General features: G+C 53.4%; 1 protein-coding gene across 9 annotated transcripts in view; it reads right to left on the bottom strand.

Moving 5' to 3' along the window:
* Nucleotides 1–19,340, bottom strand: part of CACNB4 (calcium voltage-gated channel auxiliary subunit beta 4) — a 79,546-nt gene that overhangs the window by 38,692 nt on the left and 21,514 nt on the right. The window contains exon 1 of one of the 9 annotated variants that reach the window (XM_083841115.1): nucleotides 12,434–12,592. The exons of 7 other annotated variants lie outside the window; for them this stretch is intronic. In XM_083841115.1, the coding sequence (XP_083697241.1) occupies nucleotides 12,434–12,478 (45 nt within the window). In that variant the 5' untranslated portion in view covers nucleotides 12,479–12,592. Of the gene's footprint in view, nucleotides 1–12,433; nucleotides 12,593–19,340 lie in introns of those variants that run through there. One more of the 9 variants, XM_083841119.1, reaches the window with a different exon arrangement.

The raw sequence follows: 19,340 nt of genomic DNA, 5'->3' as shown, positions 1-19,340 counted from the left end.
CTGCATATTGTTCTGTGCTGAAAGAGGGGGAAAAATGCCTTGTCAGGAAGAAATCTGTCAAAAACTTGACAAGATTTAAACCCCTTATTTTGGCCTAAAGCTTTCACCGTTATTTTGGGATATTCTGCAAAAGGTACATCTGTTCAAAAAATGCCACTGCTGTCAGAGGTTCTGCTAACGCCCTACAAATCCAAGTACTGAAATGTGCCCAAAAAGGCAGGGAATGAGTATGATGCTAGAGAGAAGTCAAAGCCTGGTCAAAGGTCTAAAAAGGTTTGTTCGGGGAGTTCACAAGACTGTGCTGGCTGTTAGGTGTCTTCTGCATCAGACAGGTGATCGTATTTACCTCCGAGGGCAGGAGAGATTGGGGATGAACACACAGACACAGCTTCTATTAACGTTCATGCAAACATCAACGTTTACTCCACCTGGAGCCTTACGCTGCAGAATGCTGCTGGTCACATCTGCACCCAGCCTTTGGCAGCACCCCAGAGCTCTCCCTACACTGCCGGGGCTCCGCAGTGGGCAGGGTGACGGCAGCCAGCCCTCCGGCCTTGCTTCTGATGCCCTAGAGCTGGGTTAAGGAGGATCAAGGGTAAATGTTTAGGTACACTTGCAATGGGGTCTTGAGGGGAAAAAAATTACAACAAGTTTTCAAACGCTTTTTCTCTTTGCTGCTCAGCGAATGCACTTGACCGAAAGCCATCGCTGGAGGCTGTGCGAGACCTGCCAGGGCCAGCGCTGCTCCCACCACAGGCGCTCGGCCCGGCGCTGGCGGCACGCGGTGCTGGAGACCTCACCGAGACACCTCCGTGCTCCACCGCTCCCTGCGAGCCCAGGTGCCCCGCGCTGCTGGCAGCAAGGGGAGGCTCCTGCGGCAGGGTCTGCACCCAGCTCCACCAGCAGCGCACAGCAACAAGCGCAAAATGTGCCCGGGATTGGGGGGTTTGGGGCTGCTGGCAGCCCCTACGCGCCGTGTGCCTGCCCAGGGCCGCGGGCAGGGCCCTGCAGAAGGAGCAGGCTGCCAGCGCAGACACAGCCGGGCCGCGAGCTGCTCCTTGCTGACGTTTGTTTGTGCACCGCTCGAGCCGCAGCCCCGCAGCCCTGCCCCAGCCCCTTCAGCTCCGCCATCCTGCAGCCCTCGCGGCGCTCTCCAAGCTGGAAAGGAGCCGCGCGAGGCATGCTGCTGGCACACAGAGAAATTACCGAATTAGCAAGAGGTGCCAGATGAAGGAGAAAACCCTGCTGAGCCTTAGGGAAGAGCAGCTCCCCTTCCTCCTGAAGCAGCGCCCAGCGGGGTGCTGCTCGGGCAGCTCGGCCAAATCCCTCCGGCCGGAGCAGAGGGAGGAGAGCAGCCGCTGAAGCGAGAGAGACGGAAGGAGCAGGCTCTGCCTCGTCCTCCTGGCAGCCTCAGCGCCGCTCGCGGCCGGGAGCCCGGAGCCGGGCTCTGTGTCAGCAGCACCGCGGCAAGCCGGGGCTACGGCAGAGCGGGACTCGCTCTAGGAGAGGAGAGGAAAATAAAAAGGCAGAAAAAATAAAAGAGCGTCCTGTAGGATCCCCCGAGACTGCAGCACGGATCCAGGCAGGCAGGCAGGCAGCCGCTCAGGAAACCGCTGCTGATTTTCTTCCTGAAGAGGTTTGATGGGGAAGGGCGGTTAGCCTCCTTCCAGCTGCTGGGAACCAGCATTTTCCGAGGCGATGCAGCAACTGCAGCTGGGCTGGGAGGATGCAACCGAAGGCAGGAATTATTTAGTAGCAGAAGAAATCAGGGCTTTGGGGCTGCGCTTCCCTGAAATGCACAAGTCTAGCTCCGCTGAAACCTAGGCTCTCTTTTTTATCCCTTAGCTCGGCTCTGGCCCCAGATTCCAGAGTTAATGGGCATATGTAATTCCTGTTGAGGCCAGGAAGGCTTGGAAATGTCGGGGTTCAGCACATCAGCCTGAGAAGCAGGCTGTAAGGACCCCAGCCATACCTCTCCACGGATCGGCTTTCAGCAGAACAACTCGGCAGTGTTTTCCTTTATTTACTTTGCTGCTGTTGTTATTCCGAGGATACAGCCTGAGCTTTCTCTTTCTGTAGGAGATCAGAGCAGCCAAAGGAAGGGGAGCCTAGCTTTATCAATAGCTTTGTAAAATATTGAGTTCTGATGCCAAATAGATCTCACCAGTCGTTTATAAACGAAATTTTTGTCTATGAAGGAAGACACAAAATACCTGGGCCAATTTACCTCCCTCTGAATGTCTGCTCTCCCCTCGCAGCTACCACTTGCACGCAGAGAAAGCGAGTAACAGACCTCGCAACCAGCAGAGCTTCCTCCTGCAGACAACAGAACGTGGGGAAGTATGTTTGTGTGTGTCCTACCGTGCATCTTGGAAAGGGATCTTAGTGCTGAGCACACTGCATGTCATAGTGACGCTCATAGCCATCCCTCAGGTGTCACGGCTGTAACTTTAAATTGGGGCAACACCAGGACACGCTCGGCCTGATACAGTCAATGTGGTTTTGGCCCGAAACGTATAAAACCAAGGGCTAGGGATCAACCAAAGGGTTTTGAGCCTGGGGCCGTACACACAAGGAGCTATTTGATGTAGGCGTCTTGGTGCAGACTGCCCTCGGCTACCACCAACGGTGTCAGCACAGCCCTCGGCCTGCAGGTTTTTTTTCAGTAGGAGGCAAACTTTTTTTTTGCATCTTCCAACTGTCCATACTCCGGTTACTGGGAGGCCAAACACATTTTTCCGAGAAGCACAGAGCTTTACGCACGACATCCACAGGGCCAGATGCAACTCCGAAGCTCTCGGCAGCACACTTCTGCCATGCTGATGCGGTTTCATCCGGAGAGCGCGCACAGCGCCAGGCTCTCCTCCCCCTTCTCAAAAAACAATAGTGCAAAATGAGAGGCTCGGAAAGAACACGAATAATAGCCAAAAACCTCCAGAAAATGTCTGGGCAGGGAGAGACCAAAGCGCCAGGGAAAGAGCTTTCTCTGCATCGTCCCAAACCCTCTCTGCTCTGCCGGCCCAGCACAAGCCGAAAGAGCAACGGGACGAGCCAGGCGGGTCAGAGCAACGCCTGCACCCAAACACAGGGAGGTTTTGCTACAGAAAGGTGCAAGCTGGACTCCCAGCCAAGAAGCAGGCAGCCTCAGATGCTCAGAAGGGAGTCGCGGGGCTAAACATTTAACCGTGTCCTCAAACACTGTCAGAGATGACGCACCTCCCGCATAGCTGTGGCTAGTGGCAGCAGCAGCACCAGGAGGGACATCCAACGCCAACTTTCAGAGCCGAAGCCAACTGCTTAGTTCAATTCAGCAAAACAACCTCTGTGAAATACAGTTTGTGGCTAACAGGAGGTATTCCAGCCTGCGGCGCTCCCTCGCTTCCCCTCCCGCTCGCTGCATGTTTGGATGCAGCAGGCCCAACAGGATAAAGGCAAGGATCGCTTACTGCCCTACTAAACCGGATCCGTTCTGGAGGGCAACACCAGGTACCGAACGCTTCCTGCAGCTCTGCTCCTGAGGACAGCAAGGGACAAATAACTGATAACGGAAATTAGCACAGAAAAATGCAGGGAAGTAAAGTAAAATTGATTTTTCTGATATATTTTTTTTGCATCAGTCTGTATACTGTTCATTTTCTAATAAGATGTTGATAAAAAGTGCCGAGTTCCAGTATTTCTGTTTTATGGTGTGGATACCATAGGGCTGAGGTCTTGAGAACATTTTAACCAGGATAAGTACTGCACGGCAACAAAGCTCCTTCCCATATCTTGTCAGAAGCGTTGAGAAGAAGTGTGTTGAGCAATAACTCTGCTCACTTTTTTCTCCTTTCTTTACGCAGACAGCTCAGCGGGCACACTGGATGACAAGCACACACCCGTAAGGTTACTCTGCGTGAAGAGCTCCTGCGAAACGAGAGCCTGCCACCAGCCCCGGCTCAGCACCAGCAGTACAGGTCCCTGCTGCCCGGTGTGCTTGTCGCACGAACATCTCCCCCTCGCAGGGGAAGCCGCGCTGCCTCCAGACGTGGCTGGTGCCGAGGCATAAAACAGCGATGGAGGCGGCTCTCCCACGGCTGGAGCCTTCCTCCTGCCCAGTCCCGGCACTGGGTGCCACAACCGAAACTTCGCCGAAGGACGACGCCGGGCTTGTTCTGCCAGGAGGAGATGAGGGCACCACGGGTTGTTCTGGAGGATGAAATCTTACTGCGGTATCTCACGACACAGGTAGCTTAGCAGGGAATACCTGGCGATCTGTCAGCAGGCACAGCTTCCCAAGCAAAACCGAGAGATGTATTCTTCAGGGGATACACCGATCGCAGAAGGAACAAGGTTTAAAAATATGCCGTGGAATCCTGCACTGGAAGACGTTTGTAAGGAAATACCATAGGACGTAGCCACTAAAACCAGGATTTTATTCACTGGGTGCTAATAAGAGCAGATTAAAGGATGAAAGGTTCTGGAAAAACTGTTGGAGCTACCAGGCGAGAGGCCTTCGGGTTGCACCTGTCTCCATGGGCGGCAGGGCACGGAGCCCTTCGGCTCTTCCCAGGGGAGCAGAGGGGCCCAGGGCTCCTTCACGGCCACACTGGACACGGCCGTTCAAAAAATAATCCTCCAGCCTCATAACACCAGACTCAAGAGCATCTACAGCAACACACGTTAAAAGAAAATCGGACATTTATGGTAAATAACCCCTAACTGTGACGCCGTTGTATGAAGGGCAAACAGCCTGCGGGAGGAAGCTGAAGGAGCGAGCGAGCCGAGCAGCGCCAGAGCCCGTTTGCGGGGAAATGGCCTGGCATAGAAAAAAACAGGAAAGGACTCGCAGGGAAAATATATTTGGTTTAAGCAGAATTGTCTCAAAATAGAAAGGCTTGGGGAGTTTTATCTGAAGTGTTAGCAGCTTGTTCAAACATGCGCTCCACCACTTCAGCGCGGAGCAGGATGATACGGAGTATTTTTTCCCCGTGATTTCTTCCATGTTGCTGCAATAAATCACATCACTGTCAGGCTGGTGGAAAAGCACAACCAAATAGCTCCAGATCTGTAATTCATACAGCCTTTGTACTACTCGATGTTTTCAGGAGAAAAAACAGACCAGCCCTTCTCATCCCCTTTGTCCTCCTCCACCGTTTTCTTGCATTTCTGTGCTGTTGTGAAAGCAAAAATCCTCACAGCCCTGAAGACCAAAGCAGAACCTGCGGTCCACTGCTGCTCCTCCTGAAATAGTCCTTTCCTGAAAAGCAATTAACCACCTTCCTGACAAGGCCAGCTGTGGAAACTGAACGTGCAGAATAAAGTCCTGCGCATGCACAAGGCCATGCCCCCCCGGCTTCCTCCAGCTCTCCGTGCGGGGCAGAAAAGCGTGGCTGATGCTGGACACGCAGGTGGTTCCCCAAAGCGAAGCTCAAGCTTCGGAATCAGCGCTGTGGGGCAGGCAGAAGGAGGTGGGCACACGACGGCCATCAGAAGAGGTGCTCACCGTTGTGTGGCCACAAAGGCACCGCCAGCTCACACTGAGCGCGTTAGGAACCGCGCCACGTTACCGAAGGGACCCTCAGGGGAGGGGAAGGCAGTGAAAGGTGCAGGAGCCGGGAGGAGGAGGCCAGCAGTGACCCTCCACGTGCTAACCGCGCTGCCTACCCGTGCGTGGCCACCTGCCCGTCTAACCCACCTGGGCTGCCAAAATCTCCTCTCCTTTTTCAAGACCTGCTCTCCTGTGTCCTGTTTCCAGAGGCGAAATCCCTGCCAGTGCCCAGAACAGAGAGACTGGCACAAAGCAGGTCCCCGGGAAGTCACCCGGGATGCCTTAAGGGGGCAAGGCAGCTCCAGGCAAATCTTTCCTTGGTTTAGGAAGCACACAACAGAAGTTCCCTCGAAGCCAAGCACCAGAACAGCTCCGTACATAGATGGCATTTCACCAGGAGTGATGGCAGGCAGCAAAACTCATCTGACACGCACAGGTCTGTGATGTAACGTCTGAAAAGAAGTGAGATGCCCACCAGAGATCGACCTCTTCGTCTTCCAGAAGCGTGCCTCGCCGCGGGTGCACCTGAACGCAAGGACGTGCTGAAGGCCCGGCAGGCAGGAGGGGACGCTGCAGAGCGAGGCACTCCAAAGCTGGAAGCGGGTCACTGCTGGCACGAAAATGGGCGACGAAGCACTGTGGAAAAATACAAACTGGGATCTGACGGAAGTTGGTGAGCAAATCCCCACAGCGCTTGCAAACTCAGCATTCAGGCAGCTAAGTGGCACTTTGAAATTAATTACTGGGTTCAGAATGACCACGAGCGCCTGGCAGGCTTGTCCTGCCGGTAAAGCCATCTGCGTACGCGCGAGTCGCTGGTTTTAAAACCAGGCCCCACTATCTCTGTAGCTGCATCTTCAATGGAACAAACATCTAACAGCCCCGGATCTCACAGGCAGAGCGTGTTCCAGGGAGATAGGAAGCAGGCCATGACACCACCAAATCCCAGGCTAAGCTCGTCCCCTCGCTGCGTGTTCTCTCTGCGATGTGCTCCTTCAGCGCCAAGGGCCCCGCTCCTCCCTCAGGCGCCCTTGAGCTCGGAGAGCGCTGTTTGCGCTTCCCAGCAGCGGCATTTTCTTAACACCGGGACGTTTCTGAAGCGATCCACAGTCCAGGATCAGCCCTCGTCATGTCAGTCGGACCCTGAGATCGCTCAAGAGCTGCCCAGAGGAGCCCCAGCGCTGGGGTAAGGCCGTGGAAGGACGCGCCTTGCTGCTCAACGCGCCGTCCCCGTCAGGTGGGCTCTTGCACGCCGCTGAAGTTGAGCACACAACACCAGCTAGTCCTCCTCACGTCCTTCCAGCTAGCTGCCTTGAAGGGTTTTTGTTTGGTTTGGTTTAGATTTTAACGCATTTTCGCTGAAAACAACACTTCTATGGAAACAGCAGGCGGTGATTTCTAAAAAATATTCTTCTTCCTGCAGGTTTTCTTTGCCTGCCACGCTATCAGATCACAACACTGCACTTAGCGCACACAAGATCTGAGTCAGGCAGAAAATCACTCTAAAAGTGAGCGCAAACATCAGACACTGTAACAATAGCTGATGCTGTAGTGGCGCTAGGAAATTTTAGCAGGAAAAAATAAGCAAAACCACCCAAGCAAACCCCCAAAGAGAAAACAAGCCGGCTTTCCAGTCCCTGTCAGCCAGCCCCTCATACAAAAGGGAAGCGTCAGGCAGATGATGATTCATTACTCGAGGCGAGCTATTAGGAACTAATGGAAACACATTAGGAACTGTCAAAAAAAATGCAAATGCTCTGACCCTGTAAAAGCCAAATCTCAACGAGAATTCAGCAGACTTCACGGACAGAGGATAATCTCGTGCTAACAAAGCTACCTGACGAATTCCCACTCGAGACAGACCTCGGTGTGTACTTGGAACTGAAAACCCCACATAAACAAACAGCAAGTGGGGAACTGGCAGCACTCTGGCAAACAGCTCCGCAGTGGCTGGGTCCTAACGTTACTCAGCTTTTTTGGAGTAACCATTAGAAAACTTAACTAGTTCAGATGGAGAAACAGAACAGCTACGCTCGAAGAGGAACGAGTGTCATCAGCCAACGACTGGCACTGCAAACGCTGCTCTCGCAGCTCCGGAGGGCCTTACGAGACCGCCCGCCCGCTGCTCCACGCGGTCAGACCTCACAAAGCGGGACAGCTTCGGCAGTCTTCACCTCTTTTCTCTTCATTTCAGTGACAAGGAAAGAAAAAGGGAAGCTCAACGACTCCCAGACGGCCCGCAGGGCTGGAACGCAGCACGGTCCCTGTGCGGTCTTACTCTACAACGAATGGTACCTACGAACCACTGCTCCGTGCGCTGTCAAGGCAGCGTGTGGCACCGGGCTTCCCGCTGCCACTGAACCCTGCTGGCAAACCTGCTGGGGAAGCAAACCGCATGACCCAGGAGCAGCCTTCATCCCTGCCTGCTCAATCTGTCAGGGCACTTTGAATGACAGCCAGATCTAGGCAGCTACCTTCCAGTCCTCAGCTTGACAGTTTCAGAAGGGACCCATGGAAGCGGTGCTCCAACAGAGACCGCAACCCTTGTAACCCCCCTGGAAATCCCACGGCTCATCTGACAGCCGGATGAAGCCTTCTGCTTGGTCTCAGCCGCGCGTTGTACCGAGATGTTCTGTGAAACAGATCTGGTGCCACAAAACCCGCTACATTAACAGGCTCTGGGATGGAAAGAGGCACACTTCGCAGGCACAAGGAATGGATTTCATAGGAGAATGCAAGTGCGTGCTTTTGACCACAGCCCAGGGCACACACACTCTGTGGCCGTGGCCCTGCCACACCTCTCCGTTGGAGGGCCAGAAAGCGGAGCACGAGGCTTCCTGCGTGCCCACTGCATACTGGCGTCTGCCCCTTTGGAAGAGTTTTGTGCTATAATCACCGAAGTTACAGGGTGTAAAACATTCCCACACCCACATTTTATTTCTTACATTCAACCTACTACCACAGTAAAGACACACGGGGCAAGAAAAGGCTTCCTGCCCTCCCTCAGAGACCAGAGGCACCCACAGAGACCCAGCCACTACTGGAACACGAACTTCCCTAGCCAGGCTTGGGTTTCTGTAATCATGTTTGTCTGTGTAAGCAGCACTCAGGAACCTCGTCCCCGTTGAGAGAAGGCGCTCGCTAGCAGAGGTGACTGACTGGTGCGAGCAGCAGCGCCCCTGAACTCGGGAACGGGAGCAGCACACTGGCCTCGAAATACGGGCACTGACGGCGAGCGTGGTGAGCAAAGTGTCGCCCGGCTCTTCCTCTCCCCTCCCTCCCAGAGACTCTCAGCAGCACCCTCTCAAAAATGGCACTTGCTGATTGCAGACAAGCCCACGGATCGGCGTGGTTTCCACATGGATGCCGCACAGAACTTCTGTACAGAGGGACGAAAGCCCAGCGCTACCGCCCGGCGTCACAGCAGCCTCCGTCCTGCCTCCTGCAGCTTGCGGGCGATGCCATCGAGGTGCGCCAGTACCTTTCCCTTCCCAAATCTGCCAGCGGTTTGTACCACGGGTGTACCAATGCACCAGAATGACGCCAAGCACAGCTTTCTAACGCGACGCATGACACGAAGGGATGAACGCCGCAGGTGAAACGCGCACACGGCACGGCACACCTCTGAAGATCGTCACCAGGGTCAGCCCCACAGGTGGCCGCTCCCTGCAACCACCAAAGGACTTTGGTTATCCAGGACGCTGCTGTGGATCTGGGCACGGATCCCACCGACAAGCGTTTATCTAATCCTCTGTGATAAGGAGCGTGAACTGGCAGGTACCCCTGAGTGGAGGGAGCACATCTCCCCCGCTCACACAGCGGCGAGCAAGGCGTCCTGCTGCTCTGGCGCACGGAGAGCCCCCTCCAGCACCGGCAGCAGGAGGCAGGCTGCAGGTGCAGGGATAAAGAGGAGATGGAGGGAAGCCAGAACAGGGCTGGACGCAGGCCAGAAGACTACGAGGAGTCAAGAAAACACCACACAAGGTGCACGGGAGGCTTAGAAGCAGGAGACTACGCTGGAGAAAAAGCACATCGGTAACGGCAGGGAACAAAAGGACCAGCAGAAGACAAAGCCTGACGCTCTTCGCCATCCCAAGTGACGGCGCGTGGAGGACGAAGGCGGCCTGGATGGAAACGCTGCCATGACTGAGGCACGCGGAGCACTACTGCCGCTGTCAGCGCCTGCTGCCGAGCTGGGGCACCACGCAGCGCCCTGCCTCCACGTGCCGGCTCCTGCCCCGCGGCCGCTCCCTGCCCTCACCTCGTCCCTCTTAAGTCGGGCTCTGTCCCGCACGCTCCTTCTGCCCAGCAATTCCTCCCGCTGGCCGGGCTGCAGCACCTGAGGGCTGTCCGTCCCCACCAGCTGCGCTTCTGGGCAGACGCACCCAAGGGCAGCAGGTCCCAGCAGCGCCGACAGCCACCTCGGGCACACGAGCCCCCAGAGCCCCCCGGATTAGACAGGACAGGGCGACAAACAAGGCAAAAACTCACTCGGAAGATGTTTCACGCTATAAAAGCCTGAACTTTGTGTTCTTTACAAGGGTATTTGTGTCCACAGAAGTTGTTTACGTCTCTCTCTGCACCTCTATCCCTCAACGTGGCAACTACTTTCTGCCTACAACCACTGGTAGTTTTTTTCAGCTTCAGCAGTGTAATTTTCCTCCCCCAAAAAACCCTCGCAGTAGCTAGCTAGTGCATCATTTACTTGGCATTAATCATCACAGCTGGTAATACATTGTAGTACCCATGCACACGCACAACCCATTCCTTCTTTTATACGTGTAAACACGTACTTTTGCATGCATTTGGTATATACACACAAACACACTGTAATAATAACCTCAGTCAAAGAAAATCATCTATGCCTCAATTCGCTCTCGGAAAAACATCATCTTTCTTCCTGGCTTTAGTAGGAAAACTTCACCTGCACAATTCCAGAGTGCTCCATAAGCAGTTACCCTGTATATCCTCTCCCAGAAGAACCTAGGGATAAATTCAGCGCAAAGCCCCAGCTTCCTATCTTTAAGCACTGCGTGGCTTTCCCCAGTGAGCATGTTCACCCCGTTTAAGTGCCACACACTCACTGTTCACCTTTTCTTCCAAGGTAAATGAAAAATTGCTACGTGCATGTGTTTTAGTGGGTGCAGCTTTACTGTTGAAGAAGCTCGCGGTGGCTGAGCGAGGTCACTGCCATTCTGCTGGTCTCTGCCTGTAACAGCGTGAGGTTAGCTTGAGGCAGGGACTGGAGTCAGCCAGCAGCACACATCTAATTCAGCCCAGGGAAAACCTACAGCGGTTAACCCTTGATCACGGCTGCCCTTCCAGATGCTCCTTCCCCTGATTTATACTGAGAAGGAACAGGTCCGCTGCGATAAGCCCAAGGCAGCAGCTCACCTCTCCGTGCTACGACACTAACCTCAGGAAAGGGAGGTGAGCAATTTTTGGTTTTGGAGCATCTACAGCAGCACCCAACTGCTACAGCACAGCTGCAGCTCCTACCCCAGCTCCACGCTCATTCCTGCGGAGCTGCCTTCCAGGTCTGAGGTCAAAGCAGATCTGAGCAAGCACTGCCAGCCCAGCAGGCTGCCACAGCTGGACGTGCCCTTGGACTTCCTTCAGAGAAAATGCAGTGTGAACACGTACAACATGCCAAATAATACAACCTGGGGGGAAAAAGGCAGGATTGGTTTGTCAGCTTGTATGTCTTGCTATGAACACGAGCTCGTTCTCTGCTAGTTTCTTACATTAGGCCGCCCTATAGGAAGCTGCTGTATGTGTTTTGTAAGGGCAAATGCCTGCTTGAGGAAGATGTGAGCCGCACCAGTGACTCATCTCGGTACGGTTTATTTTGTGCTAGAAGTATTTCAAGTAGCACAAGTACCCGATCACACCTCCCCGTGCTTCAGGGAGCGCAAGTGCAGCGTGCACGCTCGTCCTGCCCCGGGTTCCCCCGGCACACCACACCTGGGCCGTGCCTCCCAACCCCTAACGCCCAGAACAGCACCGAGTCCTCCTCAATCCTCGCGGCTATTTTCTCTTAGCCGCAGGGAACCGGTCCTCTACCCTCAGTTTGCTCTTCGCTATATTAATTCCGTTACATCTGCTCGCTCCCTGGCTGGAAAGGAATACCCCCGTGCCCCATCAGGCTACCTGTTTGCCAGAATATTGTCTCAGCGGGCGTTCTCGGCTCGTGAGTCAGAATCCCCGACAATAATAAGGTACGGCGCTTTGAGCGAGTGGCGTGGCAGCATGAAGCAAACAAGCGCTCGGGGAATTTTATCTGCTTTGTGTCTGAGCCTCTGGGGCTTAGGCTCTGTATGAGACGCGTGTTGTTTTTAGGGCTCGGTCTGCCTTTTTTGCTTTTTAAATGGGAGATGAGGCGCTCACCCAGCCCCCCGGTCCCACAAGTTGAGCATCCCGGAGCACTGGCAGGGTTACAGAGCCACCGCCACCCCTCCACCAAGCAGCCAGGAGCGCCCTGAGGAACCCAGCCACCCGATCCTCGCTCCAGCCCCCCCGGGCGGGCACCCCGAGCCCCCTCCGGTGCCACGGCGCCTGCCACGGCCGGCTGTGCAACCTCCCCGGCCTCCCGCTGGCACAAAACGGCTGTCTGCCAGCAGCAGAAGGGGATCAGCGCGTCCCTTGGGGCGCCTCACGGGCACCCCGGGGAGCCGCCAGCACGGCCCCGGACCCCCGGAGCCCCCAGCCCCGGGCGCCGTACGGAAGGCAGCCGTCCCGCAGCCCTCCCCGCGGCGGGGGAGCGCAGGCCGCCGGGCTCCGCGCCCTGCCGCCGGCACCGGGACCAGAGACCCGGGACCAGAGACCCGGCCCTGGGCTCCGGGCTCCGGGCCCGGCCGCTACGCAACGCCGCAGCCCCCGACCCCAGCCCGCCGCCACGGCACCCACCGCCTCCGAGTCCTCGAAGCCGTGCAGGTACAAGTTGTCGTACATGGGGCCCCGCGGGCGCCGGGGGCGCGGAGCGGTGCGGCTCGGAGCGGAGCGGAGCGGGCGGTGCGGGGCCGGGCTGCCCTCAGGGCGCTGCGGACGCCCCCAGCCGCGCGGCGCCGCCTCCCGCCGCCCACCGCCGGCACCGGGCCCGCAGCCCCCCCTCCGCCGGCCTCCCGCTCCCCGCGCCGCCGCGCCGCCATTGGCTGAGCCGCGCCGCCGCCGCGCCGCCATTGGCTGCGACGCGCCGCCGCCGCGCTGCTATTGGCTACGACGCGCCGCCGAGCAACGGCTGCCGCTCGTCGCCTCAGCGGCGTCCGTCCGCGCAGTGCCCCGGCGGCTGCCCGCCCTGTCACGGCCGGCCCGGCGCGGAGCCGTTGCTCGGCCCGGCCCGGTACCGCCGCACGGGCACGGCAGGCCCGGTGCCCTGGCACCGCCAACCCCGCTGGGAGCAGCGAGAGCCCCGCCGGGCCTGGTGGGCCCAAAACGGCCGCAGCACCTGCCGCTGTGGTGATGGAGGATGGCTGCTGGCTGCGGGTCCTAATCAAAAAGTCGTAATGTGGAGGCTTTTCTCACAAGTGATTTCTGTTCCACTCTAGAAAATAAATTTTCTCCTGATGGCACATGGTGATGCTGCAAACAAACAAACCCCAAGCACTATGAATTAAAAAAATAATAATAATATTTTTGGCCAAATGAGGAAACAAATCTCTAAAAGTGACCCTACCCAAGCTTCAGTCTTTAACTTTCCGGTTGTGCCTGAGGAAAGCCCTCAGTCGGTCACACAAGGAGCAAACAGCACCGCCAGCCCTTCCCCTGTGCACCCCCTGGCCTCCCATCTCATACCTCAGCACACGTTCCTCCCTCCCCACACTTGCGGTGGGCACGTATAGCACCGAGGAATAGCCCTACGTGAGCCAAAACAAGACAACAAATCCAGGGAAATAATTTACAATTTAATTCCTGTTGCTAATTAAACTAATTATCTCAAATTTCATCTTTAGTGTAATCTAATCAAACATCTCTGCGTTCATAAACACTTGCTATCTTTTCCATTTGTTTCACCTACTATTCCTTCCAAAGGCTTAATTTAGCGCTGCAAAGTTACCACTAATCACTTGGGAGGTGGCCAACAGGCATCTGAGGCAAAGCCAGAGGCATTCCTCTCCCCGTGTTCACAATCTCTTATCAATTTCTTCAAAAATCCCCCCCAATTACGATAAATCTTATTTCCAATTTGCTGCTTCCCCTGTGCTACCAGTGCATTCTTTGCTTCTGTCCAGGCAAGCTCCTGGTTTGCCCAACGCCCTTTGTGTCTGTAGAAGCACCACAGTCCCACCGACTGCCGAGGGAAGAACCTCCTTGTTAACGTTTACTTCTCCTGAAGTGCTTGTCAGGGTTAAGCCCTCAGACTACGAGATCTTCCAAGGAACAGCAACATCCCTAGCCCGTGAAGGAGCTCATTGCCAATGTCAACCCAACAAACTGCGAGCTGGTCAGTGATGCATGTCTGATGGCTTTCGGTGGTCCGTCTGAAACAAGGGAGCACTTTTTGTCAGGAGACAAAAACCACTTCGTACAACTGACGCTACCTGGGTCCTTTTCCCGGCCATCACCACCAAGCGTGGGACAGCCCCAGACGCCGAACCGGCCCTCGTCCCGCTCGCGTTATCCTCCCAGTGAGGCCAGGGCCAGAGAGCACAGCCAGCATGGCTGGGGCACTTCCCAAGTCTTGACCAAGGCTGTTCAGCTGGAGGAGGATTTCAGTTCCTGAGATTGTCTTTAAAATTCTCTTTGAACTCCCATAGAGGAGTTAATGGATGAATGTTTAGGGCCTGCGCTACGCAGCATTTTGCCCCCCCCTCCCCCCCCGAAGATCCGTGATGTCACAGACTTAAGGAAATAAATACATCGGTGGTAGGGGGCTATTAAAATTTAAAATGGGAAGGAATTTCTAAGTGCAACATCAAAATCATTTGTCAGCGCAAAATAGAAGAAGGACATGAAATCAGAAGAAAAAAAAATTGTGTCTGAGCTTCGCATAAATTTGTAATGAAATAACTTAACTCAGAAGTCAGGGGAATAGCTGTTTGATTTCCAGTACTTGCATTGCACACTGCCCTTTTAAGATACAGAGGTTATTTAAAATATATATTTAATGACTCGACTTGAAAGGCTCCTAAAAGACGCTATAAAAAAACACACAGCTCATTAAATCGGGATTGTACTGCAAAGATGTAAACATAAGGGACGCCCGCACGACCCGCTTCCAGCACTTACCTTGGGTGCCTCCAGCACGGCGTGAGGGCCTCCCCGGCTCCCGAGAGAGGGGCTCCGAATCCCCCTGAGGAGCCTGGAGCTGCACCCAGCCCTCACCACCCCCTGGGCACAGTGCTGGGATGCGGGGACAGCCGAGCTTCACCACGACAGTCCCAAAAGCTGGGAGCAAGGGTTGCAGAAGGGGGGGGTATAAGGCTAAGGAAAATAATTTGAAATAATTCACTTCAGTGACAAGCCATCACTAGCCCTCTGTAGTATGTACTGCAGGTATCTATACATGAGTGCTGGAGCACAGGGCATTAGCTCACTAAAAGCACGTTATGTTTTTACAGACTGTGATACCGTGTCCCACAGAGTCAGATCTCACCGGCTCCAACTCAGAGCAGGCAAAATGGAATGGGTACAGAGGGAAAAACCTTTTCTAGGTGAGCTTCCCCAAAAACAGGTCAAACAAACAAACAAAAAACCCACTATAAGAATAGATGAGGGTCACACATTAACTGAAGGTTTTGAGAGATGAAAATCATGCCTGGCCTCTTTCTGGAAGAGCATACAGATGCTCTGATATTATTAGGCACGGGAATTTCACTGCCTCAGGCCAAAGACAAAGACTCTGGTACCTGTCATCCTCAGCCTGCACTTGGCTGGCACCAAGGCAACGAGCATCCAAGAACCGATCACTCTGCGTGCGTGCGCGTTGGTAGCTGTGAGAGACCCGATGAAAACATGTCATGGATGGCTAAATGAGCTGAATTAAGTCCTTTTAAGGTCTAATCCTTTAAAGATACTTTAAATGGTGTCAGCTGCTGCATTATCCATTTTGTATCATTCAATGTGTTTATGGTATTAATTTTCAAAGACTAGTAAATAGGTATTTTCAAGCAGTCTGGTCTCTACTTTTAAAGGGATTTAATCACAGTGCAGTGCAATCTCTACAAGCATGTGGGTTATTCCTCGCTGAGGATTGCTGTCCTCTGGTGATCTCAGCAGGGCTGCTGTGAATTAGGTTTCCTGCGGATTTACTGCAATACCGTATGCAGGGAGCGTACCTCATCCTTTGATCTCGGGCCACAGCTCCTCATGTTCCCAGGGGCACAGGAGATTGTGAAAAAAACGCGAACAAAAGACCACAAAATAATCCGGTTTCTATAGGACCTACCCAACATGTCTGTCTGCCCCACTGATGAGAAGCGTAACGAGTCCGTATGGCGTAGCCATGGAGGTATCCTTTGGAATCACCGAATGGTCCATGCGGTGGTGGTCATGGTTAATTAAAAGCCTCCTCCTTCTAAGGACTTATTACAGCCTTGTGTGTAGGTAAAAGGACAGGCTCAATGCTAATTATGCTGTTCGCAGCATTTTGAAGCAGCGTTAAAACTGAAGTCAATGCTCTATTGCACCCTGCTAGGTGATGGAGAGGAAGGGACTGAAGTCGGACTACTCCGAGCATCCCACAGACCTCTGAAATTCGTGGCTCCCTCCAAACCCGCTGATCACACCAGAGTTTATCCCCATTCTGGTTTTTGATTGGAACCAACCCTCCCGGGACTACAAAGGAAAAAAAAAAAAAAAAAAAAACATAAATCCTCTTTGAGGCATGCATCCATGTATTCCTGAATATCAATTATTTAGTCATTTCGGAGCTACCCAAATGTGGGAATACTCTCTTTCCCAGAACACGAATTTTGTACAGAACCACGGGAAATTTTGTTTAAAGCCCAACCTAATGATTACACAACCAAATGACAGCACTCGTGTGGTTCTTTTAGGAGATGTAGCAACGAACTACTTGCATAAACACACTAAAGGGCCATTTGAATAAATGCACAGTAACTAGATTGCCAAGTCAAGTAAATACCTCAGCACCGCAGTGCGCAAAGCCAGAATGTAAGTCAGCAGCTTCTGCCTTTTTCCTACTTTAACAGACTTTGCTTCCACCTGGGGTTTCGCTGTGGCTGACGGACCGCGACTCGGGCAGCAGGACCCCGTGCACCCTGCTGCTGCGGAGAGGGGTTGGATCGACACGAATATTCACCCCGAGGCAACGAAACCCAAATATTGCCGCAGCGAAGATGGACAGAAGTTCCTTACAGCCTCCTCCTCCTCCAACAGACAGGTTACGACCCTGGGCTCACAACATCACTTAGGACTAATGAGACAGCACCCCTGCGGACGGCGAGGGCATGTTAACAAGAGGCATTAGCGGTTACGGTAATAGCACGTCTGGATATGAACCCTCTCCTTTAGCAGCTTTAAGCACATAACAACTGCAGCATTTATCAGCACACTTTACCCAAAACATAAGCATTGGTTCTCATCTTTGTTAACTTGCATTTCGGGACCTGTTGAAACACATCGCGCCCCCCACGTAACGTTGCTCCTGCTGAAATCAGCAGCAGAGCCCAAGCGTGTATTTCATTAATATCAAGGAAAAGGACTGTCAGCATTCTCCAGCAATCCACCTAAGGCAGAACTTGCTTCCACCAGCTGGAGGGAGTCCAGTTGCTCACTCTTCTAAGTTATTTGGCACAGCCCACTTGCTCGCCCTGCTCCCTCTAAAGCAATTTATTTCTCTGTCTCTCTCCCTCTTCCCTCTGTTTTATAATACAGATTAGGTAAGCATCTGGTTTTAGCAGCAACAGCTTCTGCCTCGGGGTGGAGGTACGAATGAGATAACCTCCTGAGATCCCCACTAACCCTGTTTTCTAACATCTCAGGAGCCATGAGAACTGGCTGTCAGTTGTGGTATTTGGCTGTCCTAGAAGTTATTAGATGAGTAAGTATTTATACTTCAAAAGGGAGAAGCATTGTGGTGTTTGGGAGATGTCTTGGCACGGAGGATTCTGTGCATTTAGAGGTTTAATTCAAAGGGAGAACTGGATGGTATGCTTTAATTCTTTGGATTTCAAGTAATAAATTAGTCTGGTAGGGTCTAATTTGACAGTTCTTCTGGAGGCAGTGAGGTGCTACCTATTCTAAAACACATTTATCTGACACTGTTATATAAAGGCTGCTATAATTAAAGAGAGTGTGAAGACTTCATTGTCACTTTCTCTCGATTTAAAGCACCTACAACGAGAGAGGTAACTGGGCTACATTTGCAGGTATCCTCTATATTTAACTAGTTGTGAGATTTCTCTTTCCTGCAGGCTCTATGGAGATTTGCAAAAAGCTGAGCTGTGGGAAACTCGGAACCATAGCTACAGCCTTCCAGAGCAGTTTTGATACAGAAGAGTAGATTATCTCCACCTCCTGAGGCAGATATGAATGTGCTCTCAGGTTTTTATAATTCCAGCCAGCCCTACTCTAATTATGGCATCTGCTGGTGCACGGTATTGAGCACGGCAAATCCGAAATTACCTGCAGAACATGGCAAGACACAGCCCACAGCCACAGCACCGTATTAACGTGGGTGTCCCTTTCAAAGCCCGGACATTTGAAAGGAAGGACCTACAGAGCAGTCCCGGTGATTCCCACAGGCACCGCACGCAGCCGTCGCCCTCCAGCACAACTCCAGCCCACCAGCTACCGACCGGACGCCCAAAACACGGTCACATCATAAAACGACAGCGTGTTTTTAGGGCTGGAGTTGGGTCATGGCTCTTTGCTGGAAGGAGGATATGGGGGCTCTCTTTTCAGAGAAGACAGACATTTTATCTCCCGTGCCTGAAAACATCTGGGCCTGAGGATTAAGCGCTTGTTTTATTTCTTATTTTAAGCTCCTCTTCTCTTCTGATGAATGTTAATCAATCTCCTTAACTGCCACAAGTGCTGGTGCCGAGAGTTGCTGCACACCACTTCAGACTGCAACTGATGAAATGATGGGAAACTATCAATAAAAGCCAATTACTAACTTTATGGGAAGCCGCTGCTGCTTCACCCCAGCAGCTGAAGTCGCCTCTGCCTCCTGGAAACCTCAGCAGCACTGAGGCACACGCGCACGGGCACAGAAGGGCGACAACTACGCACCTGGGGCTGGCGGACGGAGGCTGCGGGGAGCCTGTGGTGGGGAAGGAGCAGCGCAGGAGCACGGTGCCGAGCCCCGCAGCGCCCCGGAGCTCGCCTCCAGCACCGCTCTCTGCTTCACGCCACGTGCCCCGTGCCTGCCTCACACCCACACCTTCAGCATCGCCCAGTACGCCCGGTAACGGGGTATTCTTTATTTTGGGGAATTTAGAAGAAGTAGTAAACCTACAGCTTCTGTTGTGTGACGCAAACTGATCTGTACTTTGCTGCTTCTCCCTGGGGTTTTACAGGGACGGCTTGATTAGCCTGTCATGTTGGGTTTTTTTGCTTGTTTTATTTTATTTTCTTATGCTTTATAACCCAATTACCATATACTGCAACACAGCATTTGAATTCCATGGCAAGGGCCTACAGGAAACTTCAGCTCATTTCAGCAGATTTCCGTGACGCCCATCCAAGTGGAGAAACGGATCCAGAAACAACCGATCAATGAAGGAACAGCCACTTAGCCCGCTCAAGTCCCTTAAATATTTAGTCAGGGTACTTGAGAACCGAGTGGGGGGAAAAAAACACGGAGATTCAAGAATTTTACTGCATATTTAAGTAAGAGACTTTACCAGCA

This window comes from Anser anser, assembly GCF_964211835.1.
Source record: "Anser anser genome assembly, chromosome: 6".
Taxonomy (NCBI): Eukaryota; Metazoa; Chordata; class Aves; order Anseriformes; family Anatidae; genus Anser; species Anser anser.
Note: the sequence above shows the minus strand (reverse complement) of the source record. Positions and strands in the feature narration are given on the sequence as shown.